The sequence below is a fragment of the Trichechus manatus genome, unplaced genomic scaffold, assembly GCF_000243295.1.
Source record: "Trichechus manatus latirostris isolate Lorelei unplaced genomic scaffold, TriManLat1.0 scaffold00049, whole genome shotgun sequence".
Classification (NCBI taxonomy): domain Eukaryota; kingdom Metazoa; phylum Chordata; class Mammalia; order Sirenia; family Trichechidae; genus Trichechus; species Trichechus manatus.
The window spans coordinates 1,774,053-1,790,696 of NW_004443985.1; the positions used below are offsets into that span (position 1 = coordinate 1,774,053).

The 16,644-nt window shown below is 49.7% G+C and overlaps 1 protein-coding gene across 3 annotated transcripts in view; it reads right to left on the minus strand.

Moving 5' to 3' along the window:
* XYLB (xylulokinase) overlaps positions 1 to 15,769 on the minus strand; it is a 47,704-nt gene extending 31,935 nt beyond the window's left edge. For 2 of the 3 annotated variants that reach the window (XM_023732218.1, XM_023732216.1), the window contains exons 1-8: positions 15,264 to 15,769; positions 9,848 to 9,917; positions 7,980 to 8,060; positions 7,211 to 7,297; positions 6,443 to 6,571; positions 5,184 to 5,249; positions 3,867 to 3,939; positions 1,792 to 1,910 (exon numbers count right to left, since the gene is read on the minus strand). In XM_023732218.1, the coding sequence (XP_023587986.1) occupies positions 1,792 to 1,910; positions 3,867 to 3,939; positions 5,184 to 5,249; positions 6,443 to 6,571; positions 7,211 to 7,297; positions 7,980 to 8,060; positions 9,848 to 9,917; positions 15,264 to 15,418 (780 nt within the window). In that variant the 5' untranslated portion in view covers positions 15,419 to 15,769. The other variant, XM_023732217.1, reaches the window with a different exon arrangement.
* Between the last annotated feature and the right edge of the window lie 875 nt (positions 15,770 to 16,644).

Genomic DNA, 16,644 nt, shown 5'->3' on the forward strand with positions numbered 1-16,644 from the left:
GCGGCCCCACGCTCCACACGTAACCACGCCCGGCACGCGGCCCCACGCTCCACGTGTAACCACGCCCGGCACGCGGCCCCACGCTCCACGTGTAACCACGCCCGGCACGCGGCCCCACGCTCCACGTGTAACCACGCACGGCACGCGGCCCCACGCTCCACGTGTAACCACGCACGGCACGCGGCCCCATGCATATGTTGGATGATGCGGGCTGGCTTTCAGATCTGCCTCACACGCCATAGGCTGCTTTCAGCATGTCAGCGTTAATCTCAGAAGAGAAGTATTTCCGTGGCTGAGACCCTGCTTCGACTGGGAGCCCCAATGGGGAGTGTTCTCAAGGGCCCTTTGCTCTGGGGCCCATCCTCCCAGCTCCATCTCTCCCCAGGCCTGCGGATCCTGCTTCTCCTTCCCTCACACACAACACTCTGTCCCACCTGAGTGTCTGGTGGTTCTGGCTGTGCACATGTGCCACCCACCAGGGCTCCGTTAAAACCAAACCCACTGCCAGCAAGTCAGTGCAACTCACAGCAACCCCATAGGGTTTCCAAGGCTGTCAATGTCTATGGAAGCAGACTTCCACATCTTTCTCTTGTGGAGCTGCTGGTGGGTTCCAACCACCAACCTTGCAGTTAGCAGTCGATCGGTTTAACCACTGCACCACCAAGGCTCCTAAAGGACTCTCAGGCCAGGGCCCAGGCATCTCTACTCCATTCTCCATACAGGACAGCCAAGAACAGCACCGGGCAATCTGGGCATGCCAGGTCATTCACAGCAGCATCTATTCTGAATGGGGGGTGCCACACTGACTGTTACATATTTTTGATATTAATATTACCTCTGGGACCAAGCACTATCTTAAGTGCTTTAGAAGCATTAACTCAAATAACCCACAAAATAGCCCTATGAGGTAGACAGTATGATTCCCATTGTTCCAGATAAGAAACCGAGGCACAGGTCAAAGTCACAAGCTGCCTAACGGTGGAGCCAGGATCCGGCCCCAGGCCACCTGGCATCAGGGTCTGTGCTCCTAACCACTACACTCTACCAAGCTCACTGTCATTTCTTTTTCTTTCCCCCAAGACTGCCTGCTTCCAGCTTCAGTGGGGGGTCCCCAGCCCTAGAATTTCAGTATTTTGTGTGTGTTTTTCAAGTGTAGAATCACCCAGAAATTATGCCTTTGATTTGTTTCCCCTATTCTAATAAATTTCTGGTGGAACTTTCCAAAGCTTCTCCTGCCCCTAGTCACCAAAAAAAAAAAAAACAAAACCCAAACCCCTTGCCTTTGAGTTGATTCCAACTCATAGCATCTCTATAGGACAGAGCAGAACTGCCCCACAAGGTTTCCAAGGAGTGGCTGGTGGATTTGAACCACCGACCTTTTGGTTAATAGCCAAGCTCTTAACGACTGCATCAATAGGGCTCCACCTCCCCTCCCCGAGCTTGGCTGCTGGTCAAAAGGTCAGCAGTTTGAATTCACCAGTCGCTCCTTGGAAATCCTATGGAGCAGTTCTACTCTGTCCTATAGGGTCACTATGAATAGGAATTGACTCGACAGCAAGGGGTCCCCAGCCAGGAGGCAGTAATCTATATATGTAGCTGAGCACCTATCACGGGCAAGGTACTGACCCCGACGCTTTAATCTGACCTATGTCAAACACTTGTCTCATACTAGACTGAAAACCCCGTGCACGTGCACCTGTGTGTAAACGGAAGCCTATGGACATGCACCGCACGGCTTCCCCAGTAGCTGCTGGCTCCCAACTGAGCCACACCCCTGGCAGAGCCGCCTACCGCAACTGAGGACGAACGCATAGGCGGTCCGAGCTTCTCCGCTAACTGAGGAGCACAGGCACCAAGGCAGGCCTGGGACCAGACTTTGTCACGTATCTGCAACAAGTTCATCCCAGAACCTAAGGGAGGCGGGAAACAAAAACCAAAAGGATATAGAGCAGGCTGATGCACTCACAGCAAACTCGTACCCGGAGCTCTTCCCTAACGGAATATGCCTGGGTCCTTCCGGAACCAGAGAACCAGAAGCCAGCGGGGCCCTTGGAAACTCATGGCACCACCACCTCCTCCAAATATGCCTCATAGACTCCAACACCATAGTCAGCCCAGAAAGCTGCTGCTCCAAGTCCTGGCCAGGGGAGGGGGCCAATCAGCAATATGTCCCTGTGGTCCAAAATGTCTATTCAGAGGCAGCCCTGGTGCGGAATGTGGTCAGCCCCCGGGGATTTCCCAGTCACACCTAACACCTCCAGGAACGCTCAGACTCCTCCACGCACCCTCATGCTCAGCACTGAGACCAGCTCTCTAGGTCCTTCCTAAAACAATCTACTCCCCAAGGCCTCTCTGAGGGTGGGAGCTGGGAGCGAACCCAGAGCCCAGGAGGTGGGATCTCTTCCTCCACTGGGCAAAGCAGAGGGAGACATCGATGGGGTGGGATGCTGATGACATCACCTGTCCAGGTTAGGGGGTGAGGCAGGTGGTAAATTAGGCGATTTATTGGGTGAGAGTGAGGGGAGCAGTGTGGAGGCCCCAGCTGAGGTTGGAGAAGGTGAACCTTGGAATGCCTACTGGGGCAGTGTTGTGGCTCTCTCCAGCAGTGCTTAACCACCCCAGGGTCGTGTGGAGAATACGGATGGATGCTCAGGCTGTTCCAAGCTGAGGGTTCTGCCAGTCTGAGTTCAATGAAGGTGGCCATATGGAACCTTGTCCTCTCTACACTGTGAGTGAAGCTTGGGGACCACACCTCAATCACCTACTTTCCCCCCTTGAAAGCTAGAATGATGTCTGGCACCCATCAGCATTCAAAACCCTTCAGATGGATCCCCACGAGGCTCAAGCATTCCAGGATTCCCTTCTGAAGCCACTTTCATAGGTCTGGGTTCTTGCTTTGCGCTCTCTTTCCATCTTCTGTCCACATTCCTCTTGGTCCAGCCTCATGCAAGAGTCCCTTCAGCAACCTCCCCCCAGCTTTCCAGAACTCCTCACCGGCATTGTTTGCACTTATTTTCGTCAGAGTTTTGATTCCAGAAGCTCACAACTCTCATGAGTTGCCCAAAAATGAACAAAAACTCTCATCAGTAACCCCTTATCGTAGCCAACCTCCAAGATGGCGACCACTAATCCACTTCCTGGTATTCACACTCTCGTGTAGTCTCTCCCTGTGCTATACCAGGGTTCGTCTGTGTGACCAATAAAATATGTCACATCAAGACCAGGTTATAAAGACTCTGCAGCTTCTGTTTGACCACTCTCTTCCTCGCGACATGCTTGGCAGGAATCCAGCTGCAATGTCATTCACAGCCTTATGGAGCAGCCTACATGGAGAGGAAAGGAGGCCTCCTGCCCATGGTCATGTGAATGACCTGGAAGTGGATCCTCCAGCCCCGGTCAAGCCTTCAGATGCATGCAGCCCTGGTCGACAGCTTGACTGCAACCTCATGAGAGATTCTGAGCCAGGATCGCTCAGCTAAGGCGCTCTGAGATGCCTGGCCCTCGGAACTATGTGACACTGAGAATAAATGTTTGTGGTCTTCAGCTGCTAAGTGCTGGGGTCATTTGTCAGGAAGCAAAAGATAATGAATGCACTCCCTGGCTGGCAACAGATGACAGGGTGAAAGGTTGGCACCTGCCCAGGCTGGATGAGACTCACGTTGCCTGCCCCCGCGCCGCCCACCCCCGCGCTACGTGCCCATATCCATGCTGCCTGCCTCGACGCCACCCGACCCTGCGCCACCTGCCCCGCACTATGCGCCCATATCCATGCTGCCTACCCCTGTGCTATGTGCCCATATCCATGCTGCCCGCCCCCACGCCACCTGCACACCGAACAGGCTCACACCAAGTCTCAGAAGGCTTACCATCACTGTAGTCGATAGGGGAGTAAGACCCAAGAAACAGGGAAGCAGCAAAGCTACTGACCAAAGAAATCCTCTGTAAGAGAAAGAAGCATGGTGAGAAGTAACTCACTTTCACACACTCTAGCACACACACAACATGAGAAGAACTTTAAATTGTGGAGGAAAGCGGAAACTTGAAGTAAGATGGCCAAGTAATGGAGAAGACTGAGCATCCTAGTTAACAGCAGCTGGAATCCCTATAAAAGAATCCTGATCAAAAGGGGGAAGAATGCAGAACAGCATTGAAAATTCTCAATGGAATCCGGACTTTCTGGAGCCACTGAGGCTGGCTGAACTCCCAAAACTATTACCTTGAGATAATCTTTAAACTTTAAACCAAAACTATTCCCTGAAGTCTTCTTTGAATCAAAAAATAGTTTATCTTAATAAGTTAAGTATGTCTGCCTTGAGCATTGTAGGTTTTTTTTTTTTTTTTGCCAGTTAATTTCTAGTTTACTGATTAATCAGATCAGTAAATACATCTTGTGTTGTTGATTTTTAAAAAAATATCGTTTTAGGTGAAAGTTTACACAGTGAATCAGGTTCCCATTTAACAATTTTTATACAAATTGTTGTGACGTTGGTTACAATTTTCACTATGCATCAGCATTCTTATTATTTCCATTCTGTTCTGTTTCCATTGCTCTAGCTTCTCTTCCCCTGCTTGCCTTCTCATCTTTGCTTTTGGGTAAATGTTGACCATTTGGTCTCGCACAGTCGACTGTTCACAGGAGCACATTACTCACGGATGATACTGTTTATTTTGTCCGCCAATCTATTATTTGGCTGAACGGTGACCTCCAGGAGTAACTTTAGTGTCAAGTCCAAAGGTATCCTAGGGTGACAGTCTCAGGGGCTCCTCTAGTCTCTATTGCTCCAGTTGGTCTGGCCAGTTTTAGGAATTTGAATTTTGTTTTATATTTTTCTCCCATTCTGTCCAGGACCTTCTATTGTGTCCCTGGTCAAAACAGGTGTTAGTAGTAGACGGGTACCGTCTAGTTCTTCTGGTCTCAGGCTAGAAGATGCCATGGTTCTGTTAGTCCTGTGAACTAGTTTCTCCTTTGAGTCTTTGGTGTCCTTCATTCTCTTTTGCTCCAGACGAGTAAAGACCAATAGTTACATCTTAAATGGTTGCTCACAAGCTTTTAAGACCCCAGACGCTATTCACCAAACAAGGGTGTAGTACATTATCTTTATGAACTATGTTATGCCAATTGACTAAGTTATCCAATGAGACTATGGTCCTAAGTCTTTTAAACCAGTAAACATTTAACCCACCTCTGTGAGTGAGTAGGCCTCGGGGTTCTGCTGGAAAATCTTTGCGATTTGGTTTCCTGTAAAACGCTGGAAAAGGAGTACAAATCCTTAGAAACCCAAATCTACACAGAATGAAGGATCAGCCCCATAAAATGAGGTAAGCATGGTCCACTCTGGGTATTAGCTCCATAAAGTGAGGTTAGTATGGTCCACTCTGGGTATTAGTATCATACGAGTTTTTAAGAGGCCCCAGATATGAAAAATGCTGGACATCTGCTGAGCACCCAAGGCAATGGGATTTTGGCCTTTGAGTCCTTGCTCTTGGTAATCTAATACTCAGGCACTGAACAATCACTTTGCACACACAGGCACTGGGATGCTGACGTGGTAACTCCTCAGGCCTTCCCAGGAGGGCTTCTCACACGTCAGGACCAGACAATTCCTAGTGGATAATCCTCGCTCTTTACCCAGCACGATAACTACCATAACCAAGGGAACCAGTGATGATGCCCTAAACCTAACCAAGGGTACCAGTGCCAGGGACTTAGGTATTTTTCCCTACCCACAGTTTTCTTATTTCAGGCGGCCCAAGTAAGGATGGGAGACCCTGGGTGATGCAAACGGTTAACATGCTCAGCTGCTAGCTGAAAGGTTGGGGGTTTAAGTCCACCCAGAGGCACCTCTGAAGAAAGGCCTGGTGATCTACTTCTGAAAAATCAGCCACTGAAAACCCTATGGAGCATAGTTCTACTCTGACACATACGGGGTCACCATGAGTTGGAATTGACTCAACAGCAACTGGCTAAGAAGGGTTTGGCCCTATCCCCAAAACTCTCCTCCAGTGAGGGCTGCATGACCCACGCTGGGCCAACCACGGCCACCCCGGGACTGTGGCTGAGGCCAGCAGTAAAGGTTCTCTTCATTTTTTTCACTTCGCCAGGCACTGCATTGAGGTCTTACATGTACCAATTCCTTTCAGCTTCTACATAACCCCAAAGTAAGTTCTATTTTTATCTCCAGTTTACAGAGGATGACACCAATCTCCCATTGTCACCCTGTCATGTCCATGCCTCAGCTCTGACCTGGGAACAACCTAGAGGAGTCTGCCCTTGCTCCCCAGTTAGCAGAGGGGAGCCCAGAGTGCCCCGGCCTGGCTCCACAGAGCCAGCACACACACAGCCTCACAGGATCCCCACGAGGCAGGTCACCCAGCGCTGTCCTCCCAGACTCCCAAGGGTGGGACCAGAGCCAGCCCCCAGCCCATCCCAGGCACTACCTACCTCATAGGCACGGGACCCTGTGAGGCAGCTGAGAGCCTGGGCCCCACCCATGGCGGCCTCCAGCTGGCGGCACTGGGCTGTGGTGCTGGAGTCCATCCACACCGGAGAGTCACTGATGGAGAAGCAGGCCTGGAAATGAGAGGAAGGCATAGGCTTGAGCTCTGCCTGCCGACTCTGGCGCCACCTTGGCGCTGGCGATCCTACGCCCAGCACAGCAGGTGCGGGCGCCTCTTGCCTGATGGGGCCCTGGAAACTCATGGACAAGCTCTGCCCCAAAGCTCGGCCTGGCCCATGGGGTCTCTCCCCAGAAAGCCTAAGGCAGAAAAGTTCTTCTGATGGGGGTACTGGAGCACTGTAAGCAGCAGGAAATGTGGACCAGAGGGGCTGCAGCTACAGACAAGGGCAGGCTTTGTGGGGTTTGGATCCAGGAGAAAATGAGGAACCAAAGCCTCTGACTTCCCAGCAGTATCACCAGGAGGCAATGCACACCAATGGGAGATTCCAAGTGGAGAAAGGACACAGGGCAGTGCTGGGCAGGAGGGGCCCATGGGATGAGGGTTAGCCCAGGTCCTCTGACCATACACCATTGTGGGAAGCAGGGCAGACCAGGCTCCTGGGACTATTGTACAACTAGCATCTTACACCCTCAACAGTGCATAAAAGCCCCAGATTTCAGGGCCCACAGGCTATGGGGCGGTTCTTCCCTTCCCCAGGGAAATGTTTCCTTTGCAGCTGGTTCTCAAACTCCCACCACACAGACACTGTCACCTCTAGCTGCTGGTGTAATGGGAGCGCTGGTGACAGGCTTGTCAGTGCCCGGCTGGCCCCGGCTTTCCAGTATATACTTCCGTGTTGCTGTCAAGAGAAAACCCAAACACATGTTCATGCAGCTGCACACACAAGTGCCGCAGCTTTCTGGAGGCTCAGAAAGACGCCCCAGACCGCACACCAAAGAACTGGGTTCCAAGTCTGCCCCTGCCACTTCTTAATCTCACAGCTCACTGCCTTTATGAGACTCAGTTTTCATTCCTATAAAGTGGGAGGAATCCCACCCTGTCCATTTCAAAATCTGTAGGAAACCAAACCTGTTGCTGTCGAGTTGATTCTGACTCATAGCAACCCTCTAGGCAGAGTAGAAATGCTCCACAGGATTTCCAAGGAACAGCTGGTGGATTCGAACTGTCAACCTTTTGGTTAGCAGCCGAGCTCTTAATCACTGCGCCACCATAGCTCCACATGTGGCCTGGGGTGGACAGGGAGAAATCCCTGAGAAAGAGACCCAAGGAAGAGGTCTGAGAGAAGATGGAGCACTCGGTTTGGGACATGATAAGTTTGAGGTGGAGCCCTGGTGGCGCAGTAGTTAACAGGTCAGCTGCTAACCAAAAGGTCGGCAGTTCGAATCCACCTAACAACCAAATGTATGCAGTGGCTATCGATAAGGAGCACCTTCCTTCCTAGCGGACCATCACCACAACAGCCACACCATCACCCAGGACAGCCACTCTCACAGAGCAGAAGGAGGCTGCTGTAAACGAACCTGGCCTGCCCCAGACAGGGCGAGGATCTGAGAGAAGTCGAAGCCCAAAGCCTTCATCTTCTCCAAGATGATATCCAGAGCCTGAGAAGAAAAAGAGAATCCACCGTGACTGTAATAAACCAGTGAATTAGGCAAATACACAAACCTCCCAAAGGAAATGTAAGCGCCTGCCATTACAGACAAGGGCTCCAGCACGGAAGACAAAGTAACTGATGACTCAGGATTTTGAAGCGCTAGAATAAACTAAATAAACAAGTCATGTCAATCAAATAAAAAGGCGAACTATGCTAAAGACGTTCTAAATAAGAAGCATAAACCACTGATTCTCCACTTGGTAGTCTCCCATTTGTGACTTACGAGCACTCGGAAAAAGCAAAAACAGGGAGGCACGAGTTTGGTTTTCTTTTATTTGCATTATCAACCCACCACGTCAATGATCTAACTTCACAGCAACAGAGACTTTCGTGAAGAGCAAGGTGGGGGCCCCATCAGAGCGGGTCCGTGTCCAGGAGTGCAAGGGTGGCGCGTCAGGAGGGAGTGGGTGGAGACGGTGGCCACATGTCCCAACCCCCCATCTCTCCCGCCACCATCTGGTTGGCATCTTCTTTCTAGCGAGACCCCATGGGTAGGATGGGTGGCGGTACCCAGCAGAGCCCCACACTTCACCTAAGATTTCAGAGCAGGAAGTTAGAGACTCACCCCGGCCTCTGTGTCTTCCTAGAGGACAGAGAGGCCAGTACCCCCCAGGCTGCTGCCTGACCCAGCACCCCACCCTATGTTTGCAGGGCTCCTTTCGGTCCTGCCTGTGGCTGGTTGCCAACTCAAGCAGGGGATGGGACACAGCTGGAGTAGGGACCAGCAAAGCTAGGAACAGGACTGGTCCTGGGGCGTGGGGCAGGTGGGGGGGCTGCTCATGATTAGAAATCACCTGGCCCCAACCCCAAGCCTGGCCCTCCAGCCCCCAACTTGCCTCCCCACGTTAAGGCCTTGGCCTACCAGATGTCCTTGACATCATCATTGGGACCCCTAGACACTGACCACTGCCTGTAACCCATCACCACCACCACCGTCGCTTGGTCTGTATGCCCCCAGAACCGTCTCCCTGGCAGCCTGTCTGGCTGAAATCCACCCTTTACCCCAACCCTCCAATGTCTCAGTCAGCGTCCAGCTGACAAAAAAGAGATCTTACTAGCTATCTGAACAGAAAGAATTTAATATAGGGAATTGGTGAAATGCGTACTGAAGGGCTGAAAAAGCTATAGCAGACACATGAAGTGCTGGCTTTGGCTGGTCTCCAGATTCAGGGACGCGGGCCTCCTGTGGTGTACGAGGCAGCCCCCTCCCACGCCTGTCTGTGTGGGCCACACCCCTAGTCCTGTGGACCCAGGGCCCACCCAGATCTGGCCACAGGGATCTTCCTTTCTTGTTGGTCCTGAACAGGCAGGCCTGGCTTGGGATGGATCCAGCCTGACTGGTCAGGCCATAAGCTACTACTCCGAGTGCCGCTGCCCTGGAAGCTGAGAAGCCTGGGGGGCTGGGCACGAAGACCCCAAGGGCTGTATTTGGGTCTGGGGGTACAACGGAGGCCACAGGGCCAGACTGCAGGGTGTTTAGGGAGTATGTGCTCTGTGGTATTTTACAGATAGCACTAGAGGACTTGCCAACCACCGTGCTCTCAGCCCGGGAGTACTGAGCGCCAGCGGAGCCTGAGCCCGCCCCAGGAACCACGCGGACTAAATTTTCCCCTGAGGACCTCGTCCCCACAGACACTTTCATGACCTGCTACCTTTGGGCTTCCTAGCAAATCACTAAGCCTGCTGGGTAAGACGGGCTAGGCGACATATGGGGCACAGGAATCCCATGCTTACCTGGACCCACATCAGGACGGGAGAAGTGACCGTCAGCCCATCCTTGTGGATATGCACACCACCCTGGGTCCTACAAGGAGAACAAAAGGTTGGTGGTTCAAACCCACCCAGCGGCTCCATGGGAGAAAAGACCTGGTGATCTGCTCCTGTAAAGATTACAGCCTAGGAGACCCTATGGGGCAGTTCTACTCTGTCGCGTGGGGTTGCTATGAGTCAAAAAACAACCCAACAGCACCCAGCAACAACACAGCTCCCTCTTGCATAACTAAAGCTCTAAAATATCATATAGTTAAAAAAAAAAAAGTTAAAAAATGTAAAGCAGCCAATTGCTCCTAAGAAAAAAACACCAGAGCTACCCCCCGCCCCAAAGACACCAGGCCCAAAGAGCTTCCCAGAAAAATCCTACCAAATCAGACACTTAAAGAACAAATACTTCTAATACTATTCAAACTGTACCAACCAAAAAAACCAAACCCAAATCAAATCAATTGAAGATCTCTTCCCCCCAAATTTGGCCCGCCATCACTGTGTTGCTGTTGCACGGCCTCAAGTCAATTCCGATTCATAGCAACCCTGTAAGACCGAGTACAGGGCGCCTGGTGGATTCAAACTGCCGACCTTTTGGTCAGCAGCTGCAGCTCTTAACCACTACGCCACTGGAGTTTCCTAAATTGTGCCAAAACACCTGAAAACAAGGAAAACTTTTCAACTCCTTTTATGAAGCAAATATAACATTGACACCCAAATCTGACAAATACTGCCCAAAAAGCATAAGCAACAACAGAACACATAAATTGGATTTTAGCAAGATTAAAAACCTTTGTACTTCAAAAGACACCATTAGAAAATTGAAAGAAAACCCACAGAATGGGAGGAGAGTTTTCAAACCATATACAATCACTTCTCATTATTCAAGGCAGTCGCAGTCTATAAGGTTTACCGTGGACAACGAATCAGCGAACGCAGAACCGCTACTCGTAGGCGAAACACAGGGTTTCTGTTTCAAGACACCTGATTTACATACACTGTTGACTAATGGTGAGCTCCTAGTCAGCAGCACTGTAACTCGTACATGAGTGAAGCTTATCTAACACGCAGATTTCCTCCGTGAGTGAAGCTTATCTAACAAACACACGGTTTCCTCCATAAGGCACATCACAGCCTTCTCAACCTTCAGAACTCTAGACAGCACTTCAGCAGTACACTTGGGGGCCCCTTTAAACCGCAAAATCAACAACAAAAAGCACAAAAATGCGAAAAATGTGGTACCAAATAGCCCGTGAAAAGGACATTTGTTTACAGTATGAAAGCCGAGACCAGCAGGCAGGGCCTTGTCACCCTGTTCAACTCCAGCTGGGAACGTGCCTGTCAGGTGACTCCGATTTTCTGCCACTCTGTGCATTGATGGGGACACATTAACAAAAACAAAATCTCCCACCAACCCGGACAAGCACTCCACAAAAGTAGAAGAGGAAGAAATTATTTATTTATTACTGAATAAGCATTATAAATTATTTATTATTGAATTTATTACTGAATAAGCATTACATCAGATGATGTGCACCACAGGCGATCCGCTGAAGAGATTGTAAAGACAGAAAGGAATTTTATCCTTTTATATAGCCAAGCGGAGTCCTGATGGTGCAGTGGTTAAGAGCTTGGCTGTTAACCAAAAGGTCCACTGTTCGAATCCAGCAGCCACTCCTTGGAAACCCTATGGGACAGTTCTACTCTGTCTGTAGGGTCGCTATAAGTCAGAATCGACTCGACGGCAACAGGTTTATACAGCCAAGCAGATGTCACCCATTTCACATATGCTCTCAAGACAAACAGTCACCAGCCCTCCAGTGGGAGGACCTGGCAGTGTCTTACAGAAAACCCCACTGCTGTGAGTTGATTCCGACTCATCACGCACGACCCTACAGGACAGAGTAGAACTGCCCCATAGGCACCTAAAGCACAATAAAATAAACCAATAAATAAAGGCGTATACCACGTTAACACTAATCAAAAAAAGCTGGAGTAGCTATATTAATTTCAGACAAAGCAGCCTTCAGAATAAGGAAAATTATCCAGGATAAAAAAGGGCATTTCATCCCGATAAATTCCCCCCAAAAAGCACCAAACCTGTTGCCACCGAGTCAATTCCCACTCATGGCAACCCCATGTGTTACAGAGGAGCACTGCTCCACAGGCTTTTCTTGGTTGTCTTTATAGTAGGAGTCCCTATGTGGCACAAAGAGTTAAGTGCTCAGCTACTAGACAAACGAAAGGTCGGTGGTTCAAAGCCACCCAGAAGCGCCTCGAAAGACAGACCCGGCCATTTGCTTTCGAATGTCACAGTCTTGGAAGCCCTACTCTGCATACATGGGGTCACCATTAGTCAGAATTTACAGAACAGAAACTAACAACCATCTTTATAGAAGCAGATCGCCAGGCCTTTCTCCCGTGGTGCCACTGGGTGGGTTTGAAATGCCAGCCTTTAGTTTAGCAGGTGATCGCAAAGTGCTTGCCCCACCCAGGGACCTCTTCATACTGATAAAGGGGTCAATTCTCCAAGAAGACGTAAGAATCTTTGTTTTTTTGTACTTTAGATGAGGGTTTACAGAACAAATAGTTTCTCATTGAACAGTTAGTATACATATTGTTTCATGACATTGGTTAACAATCCCATGACATGTCAACACTCTCAATTCTAGACCTTGGGTTCCCTATTACCAGCTGTCCTGTCCCCTCCTGCCTTCTAGTCCTTGTGTCTGGACTGTTGTACCCCATTAGTCTCGTTTTGTTTTATGGGCCTGTCTAATCTTTGGCTGAAGGGTGAACCTCAGGAGTGACTTCAGTACTGAGCTAAAAGCGTGTCCAGGGGCCGTACTCTCGGGGTTTCTCCAGTCTCTGTCAGGCCAGTAAGTCTGGTCTTTTTTTGTAAGTTACAATTTTATTCTACATTTTTCTCCAGCTCTGTCTGGGACCCTCTGTTGTGATCCTTGTCAGAGCAGTCAGCGGTGGTAGCCGGGCACCATCTAGTTTTACTGGACTCAGACTTGTGGAGGCCGTGGTAGTTGTGGTCCACTAGTCCTTTGGACTAATCTTTCCCTTGTATCTTATTCTCTTCATTCTCCCTTGTTCCTGAAGGGGTGAGACCAGTGGAGTATCTTAGATGGCCGCTCACAGGCTTTTAAGATACCACACACTGCTCACCAAGGTAGAATGTAGAACATTTTCTTTATAAACTGTGTCATGCCGATTGAGCTAGATGTTCCCCGAGACCATGGTCCCCACAGCCCTCCGCCCAGTAATTCAGTCCCTCAGGGCATTTGGATGTGTCTATGGAGCTTCCATGACCTTTCCTTGTACAAGTTGTGCTGGTTTCCCCCGTATTGCGTACCGGAAGATATAAGAATCTTAAGGTTTACGCACCTACAACACACCATCAAAATATTTAAGGCAAAAACTGATAGAATTGAAAGGAGAAATGGAAACATCCACTATTTTAACTGTAGACTTCACCACTCCTCTATCAGTAATTAACAGCTCAAGAAGCAGAAAAGCAGAAAGGATACAGTTGACTCAATAGCATTATTGATCAACTTGATCTAACTGACGTTTATACAAGACTTTAATCAAAAGGTCAGCAGTTTGAATCTACCAGCCGCTCCTTGGAAACCCTATGGGGCCGTTCTACTCTGCCCTATAGGGTTGCTATGAGTCGGAATTGATTCAATGGCAATGGGTTTGGTTTGGGTTTTATTCAACAACAGCACACTCCACATTCTTCTCAAGCTCACATGGACCATTCACCACAATAGACCACATTCTGGTCCATGAACCACATGTTAACACATTTAAAGGCACAGAAATCACACAGAGTACATCCTCAGACCACAATGGAATTAAACCAGAAATTGATAACAGAAAGAAAGACAATCACCAGATATTTGTAGATTAAACAACATACTCCTAAGTAACACAGGGGTCAAAGAAATCTTAAAATATTTTGAATGAAACAAAAATACAACATATCAAAATGTGTGGGATGCAGCAAAAGCAGCGCTTAGAGGGAAATTTATAGCATTAAATGCATATATTAGAGAAGAAGAAAGATCTCAAATCAACAGTCTAAGCTTCCACCTCAGGAAAGTAGAGAACATACACTCCTCCACATACCCCCAATTGTTCTCCCATTGTACCCAGAGACATCTTTTCAAAACACAAATACAATGTGTCACACACACACACTTCCGTGGCTATCCGTGGCTTTTAGGATAAAGACAATCTCCATACCACGGCCTATATGGCCCAGCCGTTTCCACCTCCCTCTCAGCTCCCTAGCCACGCTCTTTGCTGACACAGGACCTTTGCCTGTGCTGTCCTCCTACCTAGAATGCTCTCTCCTTTCCATCACCTGGGTAACCCCCCTCACTTAAATCTCAGCTTAAGCAATACTCTCTTAGGAACCCCTCCTAATCCCCACCCCCCAACTGTGGATCACATTCCTTTATAATAAGCACTTGGAAAAGTAAGTTCTTTTCCTTCAGAGACCTTCTCTGAGTTTATAACGAAATACTCTTTTGTGAGTTTCTTTGATATCAGCCTTCCCCACTGTCATGGACTGAATTGTGTCTCCCAAAAATATGTGTATCAATTTAGCTAAGCCATGATTCCCAGTATTGTGACTGTCCACCATTTTGTCATCTGATGTCATTTTCCTATGTGTTGTAAATCCTATACCTCTATGATCTTAATCAGATGGGATTAGTGGCAGTTATGTTAATGAGGCAGGACTCTATAAGATTAGCTCGTGTCTTAAGCCAATCTCTTTTGAGATATAAGAAAGAAGCGATCAGAGAGACATGGGGACATCATACCACCAAGTAAACAATGCCAGGAGGGCGTGTCCTTTGGACCCGAGGTCCCTGCGCAGAGAAGCTCCTAGAGCAGGGGAAGATGGATGACAAGGACCTTCCTCCAAAGCCCACAGAGAAAGCCTTCCCTTGGAGCCGACGCCCTGAATTTGGACTTCTAGCCCACTAGACTGTGAGAGAATAAACTTGTGTTTGTTAAAGCCACCCATTGCGGCATTTCCATTACAGCAGCACTAGATGACTAAGACACCCACTCAGTGGGGAGTTTTTGGTTCACCATCGAATCCCCAGCACCTAGCACAATACCTGGAACAAAGTAAGTCTCAACTGACCTATGACCGAACGAATGAATGAATGAAAGGAAGGAAGGAAGGAATTGGCATGGGATAGGGGAGTACATTTCAGGCCCAGGAAAGAGATTCTGAGGGCTCCATCAAGACCACCACTGCTGCAGTTTAACGAAGCTACAACAGTGTGATGAGAGAACGCAATCGGTTAGGGGCAGACCCCAAAACTGACTGCCCCCCTCCACACGCACACCAGGTACATACCCAAATTCTGGAAGGTCTCTGTCAAAATGCACACTGTCCTCATAGAAGACATTCAGGTTTTCATCAACAGCAACGACTTTCACCTGGAAGGCATTTTCAAGAAGTGGCAGACAGCATTTTCCCAGCTTCTGTCCTGGCATAGGGGGTACTAACATCAGCAGGTGACGCCCAGCACCCCAGGAATAGCTCAGCCTGGAGACCTCATGGTAACCATGCCAAGAGAGGCCTCAACTGGGGACACACCCAAAGAGTTTAGTAAAATGAGGAAGCTGAGGTTAAGCTGAAACATCTACATATCTCAAGGAGACTACACCCCAAACAGCCAAAGCCCAGACTTTCTAGAGGTGGATGTTCACAGATAAGCTGGTTCCTGTACCTGGCAGCAAGCCCAAACAAAAATCAAACCAAATCTGTTGCCAAGTCAATTCTGACACACAGAGACCCTATAGGACAGAGTGGAACTGCCCCGTGGGGTTTCCAAGGCTGTAATCTTTATGGCGGCGGACTGCCACATCTTTCTATGGAAGAGCAGCTGGTGGGTTCAACCCGCCGGCCTTTCGGTTAGCAACCGCGCGCCGCCACTAGGGCTCCTTAAAAAAAACAAAAAAACCCTGTTGCCGACGAGTCCGACTCCTAGTGACCCAAAGCAGGCCCAAAAGAGTCCTAAAGGGGAAGGAATGGGAGGCAGGGTTTGCAGCCGTCTTTAGGGGTCCACATCTGCAGTGGTCTGAAGGACCAGCAAGGCCTGCGGGCTATTTCCACAGACCACGATCATATAGTGTATGAGGGGACGGCCAAGCTCAAGGGTACAACTCCTTTCCTGAGGTCTAACAAAGCAAACCAATTCTTCCGTGGACAGCAGGACCTTCAGGCCAGGGACTGGCCACGGGCTGCCTCCCATAACTCATTTGAGGAGAAGGTCTGAATGCAACTGTGTTTATTCCGCCAGACCTTTTAAAAAGAAAGAGCCATTCCAGCTACCACGTTTTCTGTTCCCCTCTCCATGGGGTCTTGGGGGCAGCACCGCCAGCCCTTCGGCCAGAAGTCCTGCGCCCGCTGACCCTGGCACGCTGGTGCCAACCGAAGGCTGTCACACGGTGAGGCAAAGCGCACTTGTGCGTTGTGCCCACTGCACTTAAAAAAAAAACCTGTTTCGAGGGTGATCTGGCTCCAGGTCACTGGTTACGCATGTGTGCGCATCTCCTGTCTGCTCACCAGCCTCACTGCAGCAGCGGCCCAAGGTGCCCACGACGGCGCGCGAACCCGCAGGCTCCCCGCGCCCCTCTGGGCGCTTCCCCGCCACCTTCCCGCGGGGTTCCGCCGGGGGCGCCCGACGTTTCCGGGCGGGCCGGGGTCTGCACGCCGTGGCGACACTGGCAGG